This window comes from Salminus brasiliensis, chromosome 1 (assembly GCF_030463535.1).
Source record: "Salminus brasiliensis chromosome 1, fSalBra1.hap2, whole genome shotgun sequence".
Lineage (NCBI taxonomy): Eukaryota > Metazoa > Chordata > Actinopteri > Characiformes > Bryconidae > Salminus > Salminus brasiliensis.
In genome coordinates, this window is record NC_132878.1 from 9,126,361 (window position 1) to 9,145,335 (window position 18,975).

The 18,975-nt window shown below is 42.1% G+C and overlaps 1 protein-coding gene across 1 annotated transcript in view; it reads right to left on the minus strand.

Annotated features, from left to right (window-relative positions):
• Positions 1-11,370: 11,370 nt before the first annotated feature.
• The window catches only part of LOC140572487 (leucine-rich repeat-containing protein 75A-like), a 34,770-nt gene continuing 27,165 nt past the window's right edge, over positions 11,371-18,975 (minus strand). Inside the window, exon 5 of the mRNA XM_072692759.1 lies at positions 11,371-13,544. Within this exon, the coding sequence (XP_072548860.1) occupies positions 12,983-13,544 (562 nt within the window). The 3' untranslated portion in view covers positions 11,371-12,982. The remainder of the gene's footprint in view (positions 13,545-18,975) is intronic.

Below are 18,975 nucleotides of genomic sequence, written 5' to 3' on the forward strand. Positions count from 1 at the left end.
TATACTACTAATAATAATAATAATAATTATAATACACTTTCTACTACTAATGTTGCTGTTTTTATGACTACTAACCAACAGTAAATACTACTACTACTACTACTACAGCTGCTCCTACTACTAACACTACTATCAATAGTAATACTAGTTATACCGATTACTAATACCAATTACTACCACAACTACCATTATATTACTGTAAATACTATTAATAGTACAGCTGCTACTAATACTACTATCACCAGTAATACTAGTAACACTGCTAGTACTACAATTACTACTCCTAGTACCACTATTGCTGATACTACTAATACTAATAATAATAATAATAATATTTATAAAACACTTTCTACTACTAATGTCGCTGTTTTTATGACTACTACCAATAGTAAAACTACTACTGTAAATACTAATACTACTACAGCTGCTACTACTACTAACACTACTATCAATAGTAAAACTACTACTGTAAATACTACTACTATCACCAGTAATACTAGTAACACTGCTACTACTACAATTACTACTCCTAGTACCACTATTGCTGATACTACTGCTGCTACTATTGCTACTAATAAGACTACTACTACTACTACTACTAATAATAATAATAATAGTTCTACTACTAATAATAATAATACTAGTTATACAATTTCTACTACTAATGTCGCTGTTTTTATGACTACTACCAATAGTAAAACTACTACTGTAAATACTACTACTACTACTACAGCTGCTACTACTACTAACACTACTATCAATAGTAATACTAGTTATACCGATTACTAATACCAATTACTACCACAACTACCATTATACTACTGTAAATACTACTAATACTACAGCTGCTACTAATACTACTATCACCAGTAATACTAGTAACACTGCTAGTACTACAATTACTACTCCTAGTACCACTATTGCTGATACTACTAATACTACTACTACTACTACTACTAATAATAATAATACACTTTCTACTACTAATGTTGCTGTTTTATGACTACTACCAACAGTAAGACTAGTACTGTAAATATTACTACTACTACAGCTGCTACTACTACTAATACTACTATCAATAGTAATACTAGTACTACTGCTACTAACACTATTACTACTGCCACTACCACTACTACTACAATTACTACTCCCAGTACCGCTATTGCTGATACTACTGCCACTACTATTGCTACTAATACTACTACTACTAATAATAATAATAATAGTTCTACTACTAATGTTGCTGTTTTTATGACTACTACCAACAGTAAGACTAGTACTGTAAATATTACTACTACTACAGCTGCTACTATTACTACCAACACTACTATCACCAGTAATACTAGTAACACTGCTAGTACTACAATTATTACTCCTAGTACCACTATTGCTGATACTACTGCTGCTACTATTGCTACTAATAGTACTACTACTACTACTACTACTAATAATAGTTATACTACTAATAATAATAATAATAATTATAATACACTTTCTACTACTAATGTTGCTGTTTTTATGACTACTAACCAACAGTAAATACTACTACTACTACTACTACAGCTGCTCCTACTACTAACACTACTATCAATAGTAATACTAGTTATACCGATTACTAATACCAATTACTACCACAACTACCATTATATTACTGTAAATACTATTAATAGTACAGCTGCTACTAATACTACTATCACCAGTAATACTAGTAACACTGCTAGTACTACAATTACTACTCCTAGTACCACTATTGCTGATACTACTAATACTAATAATAATAATAATAATATTTATAAAACACTTTCTACTACTAATGTCGCTGTTTTTATGACTACTACCAATAGTAAAACTACTACTGTAAATACTAATACTACTACAGCTGCTACTACTACTAACACTACTATCAATAGTAATACTAGTACTGTAAATACTACTACTACTACACCTGCTACTACTACTACTAAGACTACTATCAATAGTAATACTAGTTATACCGATTACTAATACCAATTACTACCACAACTACCATTATACTACTGTAAGTACTACTAATACTACAGCTGCTACTAATACTACTATCAGCAGTAATACTAGTACTACTGCTACTACTACAATTACTACTCCTAGTACCACTATTGCTACTACTACTACTAATAATAATAATAATAATAATTATTATTATTATAAAACACTTTCTGTTATTAATGTCGCTGTTTTTATGACTACTACCAATAGTAAAACTACTACTGTAAATACTACTACTACTACTACTACAGCTGCTACTACTACTAACACTACTATCAATAGTAATACTAGTACTGTAAATTTACATCAACATTTAAGGCATTTAGCAGATGCTCTTATCCTGCTGCTACCATCACTACTACTACAGCTGCTACTACTACTAAAGCTACTATCAATAGTAATACTAGAACTACTGCTACTAACACTATTACTACTGCCACTACCACTACTACTACAATTACTACTCCCAGTACCGCTATTGCTGATACTACTGCCGCTACTATGGCTACTAATAGTACTACTACTACTAATAATAATAATAATACAATTTCTACTACTAATGTTGCTGTTGCTGTAATGTTGCTGTGGACTACTACCAACAGTAAGACAAGTGCTGTAAATACTACTACTACTACAGCTGCTACTACTACTACTAACACTACTATCAATAAACTATCAACTCCTAGTACCACTATTGCTGATCCTACTGCCACTACTATTACTACTGCTGCTACTACTAATAATAATACAATTAAATACTATTACTGTTACCACCACTACTACTACTACTAATAATAATAATACAATTAAATACTACTGCTTCTACCATCACTACTACTACAGCTGCTACCACTGCTACCAACTACAATTACTAATACTATTATTACAACAATTACTAATGCTTCTACTACAACTACTACTATAAAACTACTACTGCCACTACGTTTACCACTACTAATGCTACTACTAGTTACTTCTACAACTACTACTACAACTACAACAACTACTACTACTATTCCTACAATAGATATTGTCCTAATGATTTCATTTCTGATGGGAGAGTGCGGCAGTTTCGGACGACACTGTTAATAACCAACACAGTTAGCAGTTGGCGTAAATATAACAAAAGGATCTGTAGTGAATGAAGCCTGGTAATGCTACAAGAAACTATATAGTGTCTGCAGTGCTGTATAGCACAGGTCAAAAGTTGTAGGCATCTGAGAGAATGATAGCCTACGTTACGCTACGTTAAGCATCGATTTTATTGGAATACAGGCACTTTTCCGTGTCTGTTTAGACAACCACTGAAATTCCATTTCATAATTATAAACACTTCTGTGTACATTTTTTCCACCTGCCTAATATGTAGAAGGCCCCCCTTGTGCCCTCACAACAGATCTGACTATTTCAGGCATGGACTCCACAAGACCGCTGAATGCACCCTGTGGTATCTGGCACCAAGCTGTTAGCAGCAGGTAAATAGTTTGTCTATGCTGATAATGGGAAGCAAAGGGTTGACAGTAAAAAATGTTTGTCTTCTTCCCAGCATAAAATTATATTTATTATTATAAAATTAGTGACGCTAACTTCCCTGCCTTTACCCATGATTTTCAAGAAATCCAGAACCGTGACTTATTAGGAATAATTCAAATAGCTCATGGGGGTGAATGTGTTCAGGTAACAGGGTTGGGTGAATGTTAAGGGATAAAACTATATATATACAGGATCAATATTAATACCTAATATTGGCTCAGATTCGTATGCTTCTCAATTTTGTGTGTTTTAATGGTCTGTGTGTGTCCCCCAAATATCTCTACACATACATGGTTAGTCAAGGCTCCCTCGCAAGCTGTGTACTGAACAGATCAGACACTGGTTGCATATGCAAATTGTGTATTGTGTACAATATATGCCAACACCATGACTTGAAACCCACACCACACAGTCTTTATCTATACAGAATGCTTCCTTAAAATTCCTGCAGCTCTAAAAAGTCTCTATAAAAAGCTAATTAGACCAGCCTCACCAATCTGTAAGACCCAGGGGTCACCAGTCTGCAGCACAAGGTGATGGGGAGATGAACCAGTACTGAATTAAGCTGATGGTGGTAGATGATAATGACGATGGTAGCTTATCCAGAGCCTTTGTCACAGCAGTTGGTTCTCGAATGTTCACCCAATCCATGGAGTATGGACCATGGCTCACAGAAAGAAGTCAGCTTAATCAGCCCCACAGCTCTCCTGCAGGAACACCTAGTTTCCAGTTAACACCTAGTTTATCAAATCAGTCCTTTACTGAAGTAAATCTGCTGCTGCTGAAACTGAACAAATCCATACAGAGAAGATCTTCTATCCAACATATCAATAAATTTACTGTACTGTATTTATTCTATTGTTGAAAACACACTGCTGAGAGTTTAACTAACATTCCTGGCTCCCTAAGACTTGAGCACCTGTGAGAAATGGGTTGAGAAATATCCTTAAAATTCAGTAAAATACTAATAGCAGATTAAGTACTAATAACATTCATACATAAAGTTGTGGTTTTCAATTACTGTGCTCATTAAAACATCTCCAAAGCTCTCCTCATGGGAGTCTCGTATTATTTATAGTGATCATCCGACGCACAAAAGGCCTTTAACGGTGTTGAATGGCCTTTTATGTTGCACATATTTAAACATGTTGGCTTAGGTGATCAAATCAAATGGGTGAAAGATGTATTAAGTCCTATGTAATGAGTCTTGAGTAGGCCTGAAAAGTCTTAAAATTCTGAGAGTAAGGTAGCAGGTAACTAGCAGGGGTGTCCATGATCACCCTTACTGTTTTCAATAGTGATTGAACCATTAGCTGAGGCCATCAGGCTGGACCCTGCTTCATGTGGATTAGCTGTGGGTCACAAATTACACTAAATGGCCTCATATGAGGATGATGTTCTGCTGTTTATTTAGACTATCGCCTCTTTTGGGATTTAACAATTTTTTTTGTCTTTAGGCAGCCAACAGCAGACACCTACTGCCCCACCCATTTACCCTTCAAATGGTCTCCTTGGGGTTTGTTTATTTAGTCATATTTATTGCTCCAAATATCTGAACAGAATAAGGTGTAACCTTCTTCGGCTGTGTTGGTTAAGCCGGATTTCACTTGTGAAGATGAATGTCCTCCCTCGCGAACATTACCCAATCCAAATGACCCCCATTTAATTCACTCATTAAACAATAAAAAGTAAAAGCTGGGTTGGCTCTTTTATCTGGAATAAACGAAATGGGGGTCAAGACTTGTCTATGTGGCGAAGTGTCCTCTAAAACAGGCTCTTCATAAGCACCCTGAGGCTATTAAAGAATACTGTAATAACCCAGTTACAGTCAGTACAGTAAGAGCATGGAGAACAGTACAAATATTAAACAGAGAACTAGACTGACTTCTATAGTTCTCCTCCAACACCTGGTTTGGTAAATCAGGGCTTAATGATGGTAAATCAGGCGAAGCTGCTGCTGCTGATGGAATTGAGCACATCCACGCTGTGCTGGACTGGGGGGTGTCCAGGGAAAACTTGGAGGAACCAAGCTCGGTTTCTTAGACTAGCTCACAAGATCTACTTTCTTCAACATGAGAAAGTCTTGCTCCTTTTTACTGGATTTGTGTTGATCTGCATCTGTTCTGATGAGATCTGGAGTTTCTACAGTAAAATCTCTCTTTTTGCTGAGAGAAATTATGTAAATGATGTGATTAAGAGCCTTAAACTATGTAATTAGTCTCATATAGCACTAGACCTATTGCTGGGTATAACGCCTGGGTAGACACAAGTAGACGTAAACATATACAATAGACGTAAACATAGACATAAACGTGTAATTTTAATAAGAGATTTGTCCCCTTTTTGCAGCAGTAACAACACCTTTTCATCTTGGAAGGCTTTCTGCTAAATGTTGGAACACTGCTGTGAATATTTTTGTAGATTGTATTCAGCCATAAGAGCATTAGTGAGGTCAGGTACTCCAACTCATCCTAAAGGTACTGGATGACGCTCCATCACTCTAGAAAACTCAGTTCCAATGCTGGGGGGCTTCATACCCTTCTAACCCACCCTTGGCATTGGGCACAGTGACTTTAGGCTCATATATGGCTGCTCCAGACCACCCTCTTCTATACCCAGTACTACTAATATACCCAATTCTATGGAATTTATAAAAGCTGTGAGTTTGTTCATCGGAAACCCCACTGTCAGCCGTGGGTGGGTCATGGGCACATGGGTGCCCCTTAAAGTAGGTGAATTATTAGAAGAGGTGTCCACAAACATAGTAGTTATCTAAACGTACTGTAGGTCTCTTATAGGAATACTCTAGAGCATGTTTTGTAATTAAAGCACTGAAATGTCTCAGGCCTTATTAATTTAGGCTGTGTTATATGTCCAGACCTCTCCACACACCTTCTAATTCAGTGATACTGTGCATTCTCTGCAATGATGGAGCTCTATCCAGTACCTTTAGAATGTGTTGGAGTACCAGTACTGATTATCCAACGTCAGTACAAGCTCTTGTGCCTGAAATCAATCAAATCTTCAGTGTAAAGTCTAGAGACTGTTACTGCAGCTAAGGGGGACAAGCTCTCTATCAGTTATTAACCTTGATTTTGGAAGAAACACTGGACGATCAGCTATCTACAAACTTTTGGACATGTAGTGAACGAAGTACAGTGGTTGTAGTTTCCAGAGAACACCGACAGGGGGCGGCCTAGTACAATAAAATGATACTATACTGTGTTATTGCTGTTATGATTCAGGAGTGGTTCAGGGCTGATAGTGTTTTTTTCAGTTTTTTCATATAAATAAAATGTATTTAGTCATATGTCAAAATATGCAAAATGTGCAAAAGTTTGGGTACCCTTGATTAAATGACACATTTAGTTTAGTATACATGACACTAGACTCCATGAGAAGAGCTCTGGAGATGTTTATTGAACACAGGGATGTAGAATCACGACTTTCTGTAGGAATATTATTAGTGTTTATTCTAATATCAGTGTTTTACTGAGGGACTAAACACTTACTGGCCAGATCAGCAGCTTTTCAACCTAAAATTCTATATACTGTACATACACACCCTGTTTTATGTATATAGTGTATTTTCCATCTTCCCAGCCATGTAATTCCTCTGCTGCGTTCTCTCTTCACTGGCTTCCTGTAGCTGCTGCCCTCATCAGATTCAGAACCCTGACGCTGGCCTACAAAGCCAAGACTGGACCAGCCGCTCTGTACACTCTGTACTCAATGGTCAAAGCAGCTCTGCACCAAGAGCTCTTAGAGCTTCAAGTACGGCTCGGCTCGACCCGACAAGCATCCAGGCTTTTTTCTGTCCCAAAAAACTAAAAAACTTCCCCTGGGTGTCTGAACGGCAGAGGAGCTCACTGTCTTCAAACTCAGACTGAAGACCCTCCTCTTCTGAGAATACTTGGGCGAAGTGTAGAAGCTCAGAGGTACAGCAGCTTTCAGATCCTAGCTGATACAAACTAGCTGTGGGCATTTTCTTAGTATGGAGAAGAGCGTCTACCAAATGCCTTCAATGTAAATCTTCTCCTAATAGAGAGGAATGTCCCTTGTATTTACCCTATTGTAATACTATAGGAATTCTGCAGGAGGTGAAACGTCACGACTCTTAGAAGAGCGTAATCCAGCTCTACGGGGTCATGCAGTTTTTATTTTGCAGTATATCGTTTGTAGGGGGTTCTGTGTTTCTTGTGGGTGGGAAGTTGTGGGAAACTATGGGTATTCGACCTGTTGGCAGGGGCGGGCAACATGAAAGTGAGGGAAAATGATGGCTTCTAAACTCTTCTTGTTATGGACTCATGAGGGTTGATTAAGTTGAGCAGAGCAGTGATTTTCTTCTCTCTTTTCCCTCTCAGGGGCTCAGTGGCTCATTAATGGGTCTGGCTGGGGATTTTGGAGATTGATGGGGAGAGCCTCGCTGCCTCAGACGCTCATCACTAACCGCACAGATTTTCTGTCATGCATGCCTAACAGGCCGGCAAGCCCGCTCCCTCTGCACCTCCTTCACTGTCTGTCACTGAAGCTTAGCAATGGAAGCACAGATGATGATGAAGAGGAGGCTCCTGCGCACACACACACACACACACAAACACAGACACACACGCACACACACAAACACAGCCGTTTCTGTGGTGACAGACAGGCGATTTCTTTCCCCCCCGAGACTTGATGCTGTTACCTTTCATCCTAGACTGATTACTGCCTTCTTGAATCTACGTTACCATGAACGCTTCCAGTCGGCCACTGCAGTTAAAAACAGAAACACAACACCAAACAAAAATCCGGTTGTAGACAAAGGTACACAACATGTCCAAATGTTTGTGGACACCCCTTCTAATAAATACATTCCGTTACATGCCCAGAGCAATGGGCAGAAAGTGAACAGAAAGGGCCCAACAGGGGTCATCAATAGCCTGGTGTTCTAACTGCTGAGCCACCACTGCCTCGAGTTGCACCCATTGCTGACACAGATGTGCAAATGCACACACACAGCTTGTGTAGTCCCTGTAGAGAAGCCAACTGCCAAAAGAAAAGGACTCTCTGAAGCAGGTAAACAGGAACCTATTGGCACCATGCTGCCTAATGTCAGGTGTGGGCTAGAGGGGTATAACGCCCCTCAGCATTGAGCTGTGAAGCAGTGGAACTAACTGTGTTCTCTGGAGTGATGGTTGGTGCTCCATCCAGTACTTTTGGGACGAGTTGGGGAATTGGAAATGAGTTGAGGTGCTGATCATCCAACATGGTGACCACACTAACGCTGTTGTCGCTGAAAGCAATCAAATCCTCACTGCAATGCTCCTTCCCTGGACAGGAGAGACAGTTACTCCAACATAAAAAGCAGGTTAGACTCTTTTTAATACCCTTGATTTTAGAAGAAACAATATATGAACAGGTGTCCCAATACTTTTGTCCATACAGACCTATCAGAGCTGCAGTCCCGACTTCTGTGCTTTGTTGTTCTTGCAGCACAGAGAAATTAATGTGCTCCATATCAGGAACGTGTGCGGCTCCATCATACAGTTCAGCAATAAGGCCTTAGCATTAAAGACACGAGTGCGCAGCTTTTTGAAAAACTGGAGTGTATGAGATTTCCCAAATCCTCTCTGCACACGCTGATATACACTTACAAGCAGATTCCAGAAAGGAAAAAATGAACAGAGCAAGAAAGAGGGTGGGGAAGGAGGACACACACACACACACACACACACACACAAACTGCAGACCTGTTTTTGTAAAAAAAAAAGAAAAAAAAAAGACTCATTATCCATAATACCTTTCAAATTAATTAGTTTTAATACCAAAAAAATGTCTTTATCAATGTATGTACTAGAATCAAGCATCTGTTTTTATAGATCAAGCATCATAAACATTCAGCAGCTCTGATTAGCAGCTGTATAGTGTCTTTCAGTGGTGGTATGTAGAGAGTAGACCAAGCAGTGCATGTATAGTCCATTAATGATTTCAGCATTCGCATATACATATACATGAGATATATGTATGTGTATATATATATATATATATATATATATATATACACACCTCAGATTAGCTCACCGACAAGATCTCACCTACTTTCTTCAACATGAGAAATTCTTGCTCCTTTTTACTGGATTTATGTTCATCTGCATCTGTTCTGATAGGATCTGGAGTTTCTACAGTACATTCTCTCCTAGAACTGGCAACATGAGGTCTCTTCAAGACACATTCAACAACCGAAACCCCTCCCAGTACAACCAGGACACCTGCAATACAAGCGAATTAGTCTGGCCCAGCACAGCAATCAGATTTTACTCATGGAAAAGTATCCAATCAGGGTTTTATTCTCAGTGGTATCTAGGTAGATACAGCTAAACAAGCTCTCTCATTGGTTGGGACTTCACAAGTAGCAGCCACACGGATTTACACTTCAGATCAACCACCTGATTTGTATTCACTATGATTTGTATTTACAGCAGTAGAGTAAAAGTGAATTACACTCCTCAACTGCAGGGGGGGCTCATGAGCAAAAGAATCCCAATTCTCTCATAATGCTGCTTTAAGGTATATGTGAGTTTGATGTAAACGTCCAACAGTAAGTTAACAGAACAAGAACCTGTGTTTATCTTAATCAGCTCAAAATGCTACATCAGCCCAGTTACTAATACCAGTTTCTAACAGTGAACCTGATTGGCTGATTTCAAGATTGGCTGGCAATATTCAAAGTGCTGCTGCTATTATTGGCTGAAATATGGCTTTCACAGGCAGACGTTGGTACGTCCACCACCGTAACCGACCCTGCTAACCCTCTGCTCCACATGCTATGTCCGTCCACCGATGTCGTTGTAGCACAGCACCTGTAACTCCGGGCACCTCTGACAAGCCTTCAGAACAGAACAGTATGTAGGCTACGTATAGCCCTACCTCGTGTATAACTATCTGTCATTTCCTGGCCCACACATCTGTCTGTGTTGAGGTCTTTCACAAGGCTTTGTGTTTACAGTGTGGTCCATGGCTCCACCCCCGTCCCACCTACTTCTTAGTGCGTCCAGCTGTGCTCTGTTCTTAGCCCTGCCTGGTCTAAACCCTGTCAGGTGTGTCTTCTTCTGTGTCAGTGTAAATACAGCCCTGTGTGTGTGTTAGGCTTTTGTGTGGTGGTGTTCATGTCTCACATTGTCACGTTTGTTACATTTGCTCTCGTAGTTGTTGTTTAAGGTCTGTGTCTGATCTTTGGTTCCTTTAGTTTCTCAGTTTAATATTTCAGCGCGAGTTACTTCCAGTGTTTGTTTTGGATCCTGGTTTTCCTGGTTCCCCTGTTTACAGGCTTCCATCCAGCCTCCATCACTTTCAGGATGTCCTTTTTTTCAAAAGACCTTTCAAAAGATCTTTTTATTGTCTGCTTTCCTCATTACCACCTGAATTGGAGCCAGGTAGATCACGACATGGCATGAAGTTGGTCAATATTTAGTCAGGCTGTGAGAATAGTATACAGTATACCCTACACTGTGTGGCAAACGAGTGATTAATGATCCATTGGACAGGTCAGGTCGAGGTTGAGTGACAGGTCAGTTTGAGTGACAGGACATGTCTTGACACGTCCTCCCAGTCCATGTTAACATTAAGAGGTGTGTTCTTGAGAAATGTGAGAAAGGTGATGAGTCAGATGTCTCAGGAGATCACACAAATCTCATGAAGACATTAAAACATTGCATAAACAACAAGTTTATTATAAAATTGATTATAAAAAAGTTTAAGAAAATCAAGAATTGTGCAAGGAACAAGTTAGGCACTGTACAAATTGAATATACTTAATGTTTCATTTACACAGAGTTTTACTGTTAAAGCTATCGTCACAGAAACCCACAGCATCTTCTAGATAATTGTTATTTATGTTGATAAAGTACTGTTGTTGTTCGGGTGTTAAATAATAAATCAACTCATCAGTACAAACTTAAACCTATAAAACATATTCGAGCTATTTTAAATAATTTCCAGTAAAACCTGAAATCGTATCGCAGCAAAAATCAAACAAACAAAAATGGCATGTAAAAAGTTTTGGGAGTCAGTCATGTCTGTCAATCAAACTGACCTGTCACTCAGGCTACTAAATCAGAGTCATAATTCACTCGTTTGACACAAAGTGTAGGACACAAAGTCTACTCATGAGCTACAGATCAGGCGAAACCAAGGACAGAGGACAGTAAAGGAGAAAGAAGGTTTCATGTTAGTATTTAGCCAAAGCCAAGAGTCTTACCGCCTGATTCCTAAACGTTCAGTGCAGCTCGGATGTTTGGGCTGTTTTAGGAGCTCCACACGTGATGGAAAAAACTGGCTGGTGCAGAGTTCTGCCAAGGTTCTCAAACATAGAACAAAGGGGTTAATAAAATAATGTTGCATTAACTATATCATACGTTCTACATGTCCATCTATCCATCTACTTATTCGCTTATTCCTGGCCTGGGTCATTGGACAGGGCGTCGGTTCACTGAGGAGTACCACACACACACCCAGTTCTAATTCATTTATTGGTTTACAAATAAACTGCATGAAAGCAGGTCTTCAAATCTGGACTTTGAATCCAGATTCCAGTCCAGGACTTTGTAATCCTTGGTAGGTGTCAGGCTATGTGGCCAATCAATGACATGATTGGACTAGAAACTGGATTCAGGGTCCAGATATGAAGACCTGGGGCATAGATTGCCCTCAGGCCTTCCCTGATTACACACATAGGATGATGGTTAGCCATGGCTGCTTCCACCGCAACTTCATTAGACAGCTGCCAGTTATGTTTTGTTGGTTAACAGATGCATTAACTGGCTGGCATCAAACTGAGTATAGGAGGAGAAGGCGGGCCCAGAGAGAGTGAAGGCAATTATGCTCTCCTGGACTCCCAGACACAGATGGCTGGGGTATTACTGGGAATCGGACTCTCCCAGCGATAGAGCTAATTTGATCAGTTTTGAAGAAGGACACCCAGATTATGCCCATGCGGGGCCTGTATGGTTAGCAGTGTTGTCCATGGCTTCAATGTAGATGCCTACCAGAGTCCCATCAGGGTCAGTGATGGGACTACAAAGGGTTAAACGTGGGTTGTACACTGCATATGATAGGATCCATGTGAGATTAAGGTGGGCTGTAACGATGGGGCCCATTTGCGAAGCTCAACTGGCTCTCAGTAACAACACCTAGAAAACCATCCAGAACCCACCTGGAACCCATCTAACCCACATTCCACCCACATGTGCCCCACATAAGTGTGTTAGCTGGGCATTATTTTTTTTTAATCACATAAAATATTGAAAAATAGAATTTCACATCAAATTGATCCTGAAAACATCAGTGTCATAAAACCACTACCATTCTTTAATGCCCAACTGAAGACCATTTATATAACCTAGTATTAAAGTCCCTTGTTAGCTCCCACACACCAATGACATCGTCATCCTTTCTCATCTGCTGACCCTGAAGTCCATGTGGACATCTCTTCTTCCCCAATCTCCTCCAAACTGACAGTCCCACATGCCCCGCATCCAGCCCAGGCCCTCACACCAAACCCCTTTTCCTCGGGGTCACCCGGCTGCGCCTCGCCCTGCTCCTGGATGGTGGGCAGGTTGCCTTGCTTGCGGCAGCGCTTGCGCAGGCCCATCAGGAATGGTTGCGGCAGAGAGAAGATGTCCACGTTATTGCCCAGGTCCACCCAGGCCAGCGCCGGGAAGCTGCACGGGTCCTTCAGAGCATCTGTGAGCTGCCGCAGGACGCCGCGGGTCAGCCGGTTGCCGTTGAGTGCCAGGCTCTCCAGGGCTGGCAGGGCGGCCAGCGTGGGCAGCAGAAGCAGCAGGGCGTCGTCCGTCATCTCGGTGAAGCCTAGCTCCAGACTCCGCACATGGGACGAATTGCGCTGGAGGTGAACAGCCAGGTGCTCCGTGTCCCGCAATGAGAGGGGGAGGCCAGAGAGGTCAAGCGTGCCGCCAGCAGGAGGGGTAGAGAGAACCACCTTCAGACTGAGAAAAAAAAAGAGAGAGAGAAATTGCAATTCTGCATTTTAATTGATAACCTGTTTTCTCAGTGCTGTTGTCATATTTGATAGATAAAGAAATGGATGGGGGCAACACTGGACCATAAGATCTTTTTTTTCCTGTTATTTGTTCCTCAGTATTTTTACCAAATATCCCAAGAGGCTATACAACGCTCAGACCAGGCCCTGTGCCACCTGGGAAGACACTAAGTGCCCTGGAGTAGGCCTTTGTAAGATGGGGACATCGGCAGGTGCTCTGGTCACAAAACCAAACGCAGCTTCACCAGTTTAGACAAGGCACTATGCACACTTTGTGAGACGAAGCCTGCATGTCAGACGTCAGCTATAGAGGAGTCATGTCAATGATTAGACGAAACAACACACTCAAAGAGATGCTGGTAGTAAAAGACAGAGTGAGCGGATGCGACAGCACCACCAAAAAATAATGGTATTGGACAGACAATGACCTCTGCCTTCATACCCTAGAGAGCCAGAGCAGATCACCCAGAGCAGATCACTCAAAGCACCATCAGAGACAGTGTTAGAACCTTTATCTTCTAAAAACCTTTTCTTGAAGGTTCCTCAAAACACCTTAAGAGGTTCCTTCCAAAAGTTCCTCAGGGAACTGACACGTTTAACAGTGTGCAGTGCTGTGGACTCCCCACCTGGCTCTTCTGGGCACTTGGCAGCACTGTGGACTACGGCTGCTGCGGTGAAAAAATGAACCCTGCAGTGATTTAGGGTGGCTCAACATCACAATATGTGGTTTTTCTGTCAGTCATTGTATATGTTGTAATATGTTGTATATATTGTTGGCCCACTCAGGTCCTCTCTGAACCACACAAGGCGAACATGTTTTTCTTAGCACGCAACGAGGACAAGACTAACTCACGTTAATTGTGATGAGACAGATACACACAGTCACTTTTACTAGATTATGAAAGTTTCTTAAAAAAGGTGGCGATCCAAAATCAAACAGGCGAGAATCAGAACCAGAGCTGTGGTAACCATAACAGAAGGGCTGAGGCAAAATCTGAAAATGAGAAACAGATAGAGGTCGGGTCTAAAAGACAGACTAAACAGGGCAGAAGTCTAAAAAGAGTCATAAAGGTAATATATATAAGGTAAAACCGCATATCGCTATGTTGAGTCCACAGTGCTGCCAAGTGCCCAGAAGAGCAGAGGCAGATGGGGAGTCCACAGAACTGCACACAGTTAGACGTGTAAGTTCCCTGAGGAATCTCTTAAGGTGCTTTGAGGAACCTTCAAGAAAAGGTTTTTAGAAGACAAAGGTTCCTTCATAGTTCCTCAAAGCACCTTAGGAGGTTCCTCCACAGTTTTAAATTGAAGAACCCCTAAAAGTTCCAAAAGGAGCTTATACTTTTAAGAGGGACTGCTCCAGTGTCGGATCCCAGGTCGTCTGCTCCTGCACTCCCGTCCTCTCCTGTCCCTGTGTCTACGATCCCGTCCATTCCTGTCCACCAGCCAGTGGTGCTGTCCTTTCCAGTCCCTCTGCCAAAGGTTAACGCCTGCTCTTGTCCCAATGCCAGCGGCCCTGTTCACTCCTGTCCTGTCCATTTGAATGGCCTTGTGATACAATGTACTCTGGTACCTGGAGTTCATCTGAAGTCTCAGCAAAGGACTAGTCTCATCTTGGGACTAATGAGGACTCTTCCAAAGCCTACTTGCAAAGTCTCTGAGCATTATTCCTGTCTTAGTGCTTCCTGTTGACCTTTTTGCCTGTTATGGATTTTGAGTATGTACCTGTCTAAGATGTACCTGCCTGCTTGTTTCCTGACCACCCCTGCACTTGACGTACTGGTCAAGCCTTAATAAAGTCTCTTTGCACATGCAGCCTGCCTTCATCCATTCACTCCGTCAACACACTTGGAGAAGAATACTGGCCAGCATTGTGCTGGGTGATCCTAGCCAGCCGGAGAGAGCGGGGGCAATTCTACTCTGTGGGACTCCTCGTTACAGATGGCTGTGGCATCACTGGAAACACATTCCTGCACATGTTGTGTGCGCTTCGGCAAACTGAAAAGGCCACTGAGGTAGAAGAAGGAGAGCGAGAAACAGTAGACAACAAATGACAGAAGACAGAGGAGCACATGCGTCTGAAGCTAATTGGTGCTGAGGAGAGACAGTTTCCACACTCATACAGAGATGATGTCACTGTAGGATGTATGAGCTCAGAAGGCAGAGCGTTTGAAAGAGTGTGTGTGTGTGTGTGTGTGTGTGTGTGTGTGTGAGCAAGAGGGAAAACCAGCAGAAGCACTCTGAAGCAGGAGTATTTACAAAGCTCAATATGAAATGATGGGTCCTACCTTAAAAGAGCTTCCCACACATATAATATAACTGCTCACATAAACACACACACACACACACACATTTATATATACACACTTTCTCTTGCCCACAATCACAGGAGTGGGCACCCACACAAACACTCTCTCTCTCTCCATCAATCTGACATAGACCTTTCCTCTATACACACACACACACACACATCCACACCCACAAATGCACTCTGCTCCTTTCCCATACCCACAAACATCACTCAGTCACACGCACCCCCACACACAGGTCACCCCCAAGGGAAACACAGCATGCATGCACAAACAGTCCCTTCTGTACAGTGTAAACAACAAAGAGTGTGTTTCCATCCCGCGTTATGTACATGAGTCATGGACAGGAAGCACTGTTCTGTTCTATTTGTTTGTCTTCAGCTATGCACTGACATGTATGAATGAGGAGGAGAGAAGGATGGAGGGATGAATGGAGAGCAGAGCGGAGGTGTACAGATGGCACTGGGCAGGCTGGCTGTAGAGATGAGTGCTTCCTGGCATTTTCAGTAGTTCTGAGCGATGTTACTCAACCTTATACCACAATGTATTCCATCATATCACAGATAGTGTGTTAATAAGACGACTATTTCTTCAGGCCCACCCATCAAAACATCTGCAGTAGTCCAGACTGAGGTCCAGAGGCTCCCACACGGATGAAATATCTCCTGTGAAAAATCTGGATCACCTATTACCCAACCCATACATGTTCTCCCCCTATTACACGCAATGCTCCCAACACCGGGAGAGTAAAGACTGTCTGACACGTGCCTCTTTTTACGAAGTGCCGCAGATGCTGTGTTACCGGGCAACCAACGCGCTCAGAGGAAAGGTCGATGCCTGCCTCGACCAGCAGACACCAGCATTGCACTGGAGGGATGTGGGGAGAAAGTGCTATCTACCCACCCTGAAGAAAGGCCCCGGCTGCCGACGGCTAGCAGCATAACCGGGATTCGAACAACAATGGCACCGCTACTGATGCGGGGCTGTTTACGTTGCCATGGTGATGCCACTGCCAGTCGCTCTGCCGTCTTGCAGTTCTGAGAGGGTTGCAGCTCGCAGTTTATAGACTGCTTAACTATGATGAAATTGTATTAATGGGGGTATTCTGTTTATGTTTTGTGTTTCATATGGTTTTACATTTGATAGTGGAACTTTTGTTTTGACACATGTGGAAGTAAAAAGATGTTGCACAACTGGAATCTGAACGGAAAGAGACACCGTTCTACTGTTGAATAAGTTCATATTACTGTCATCTGGTTCAACCTGTCGCAATAACCCTTCAGAAAGCAATGAGATATTCATGACTTTATTATAATGTACTGTGATAACCATTTATAATTGCAGCAACCTTTTAATGTTATCGGATCAGTCACGTTAAGTTAACCATGGCCTGTGGGTTGCAGCTTCAAATACCGAACCATGCTGCTTTGCCATCAGCGGCCAGAGTCAGAGAGAGCACAACTGAACGCGCTCTATCCCCTCGTGACTCTTACGTGATGTTGGTCGGCACAGGCAAGTCTGTTAGCTGGTGTGGTGGAGCTGAGAACCTGGCTACCCTGCAATAGCACTAGAAAAGCTCCCAATGTCAGTGTCAAGAGGGATGAATGGGTGGGTCAATTGGCAAAATCAAATTGGGAAGAAAAAAGGGAGAAATCTGCCAAAACAAATTGCATTAATATATAAATATATGTTAAATAGAACATTTGTTAATGCTTATTCTGTGGCACATCTGTACTTTAAAATAAATGTTTAAATATCAGTTGCGGATCCAGCGCATTCCACAGGTAAACAGCACCTGTATACCCGACCATCCAAGAGAGGCAAAAGGAAATGGAAAACACTCATAAGACCAGGCAACCTTCTTCTTCCATTGCTCCAGGGTCCACCGTTGCTTGTGGGGCTTGCAGGCACTTTTGATGGTGGACAGGGGTTAGCATGGGCACTCAGACTGTGTGTGTTGTGAGGTATTCCTCCCGTAACCATCATTCAACATTTCTGAGACTAATGCCACTAGTAGCCAGTAGCCCTTCGGTCGGGTTCAACCCAGATGGCATGGTCCTTGTTGCCCTCCTAGTCTGACCAGTGTTTCTACAATCAAAGGTTCTTTATTGGAGGCTGTGTTGACTCCGACAGGGGTTAGCTTTAGTACAGCGCACTACCTAATAATCAGCTAAAGACTTGAGACTCCACTCACACTCGCTAGAAGCGACTTCTCTGGTTAGCAGTTCATCATTTTAGCCTGATATTATAGGGTAAACTCTACAACATTGGACATTTTCCCTTTGGTATTCTTCTACCCATTCTTCTACTATGGGGCAGTGGTGGCTCAGCGGTTAGAGCGCTGGGATATCGATAACAGGGTTGTGGGTTCGATTCCCGGGCTCTGCAAGCTGCCACTGTTGGGCCCTTGAGCAAGGCCCTTTACCCTCTCTGCTCCCCGGGCGCTGGAGTTGGCTGCCCACCGCTCTGGGTGTGTGTGTACTTACTGCCCCTAACACGTGTGTGTGTGAGTGTGTGTTCACTACCAGATGGGTTAAATGCGGAGGACACATTTCGCTGTGCAGTGACAAATACGTGCACCTTTACCTTTTATTCTTCGACATCCCAAATACACAACCCGACCCTTTCAGATGTGTAGATGTAAGGTAGACCAATCATACAGTGGAGACTAAATGAAGTCTGTGAGCTTAGACTCCATGTGCCGTTCAGCTCTGAAGTCGTGCCAAACTCCGGCACAGTCTGACTTTATTAGACGAGAGAGAAGCAATAACTCTCCTTGCATACGCCACACACACATACACACAGCCAGAGACATGCGCACACACACACATTTCCAAAATTGAAATGATTGAAAAGTCGCTGTTGAAAGGGCAAGTTGTCAGCCTACTGGTCAATACTAACACAATTAGGAAGGCTTTCCCAATAAAGGGCGGCTTTCACCAGCGCGGGTCAAATCTATGGGCTTTGTGGTCTCAGCCATTAGAGACTGGAAGCTATCAGTATTCTGTGGGAGACAGCCACTAACACAATGACTCACAGAGAGACGGAGAGGGAGAGAGAGTGGAGTGT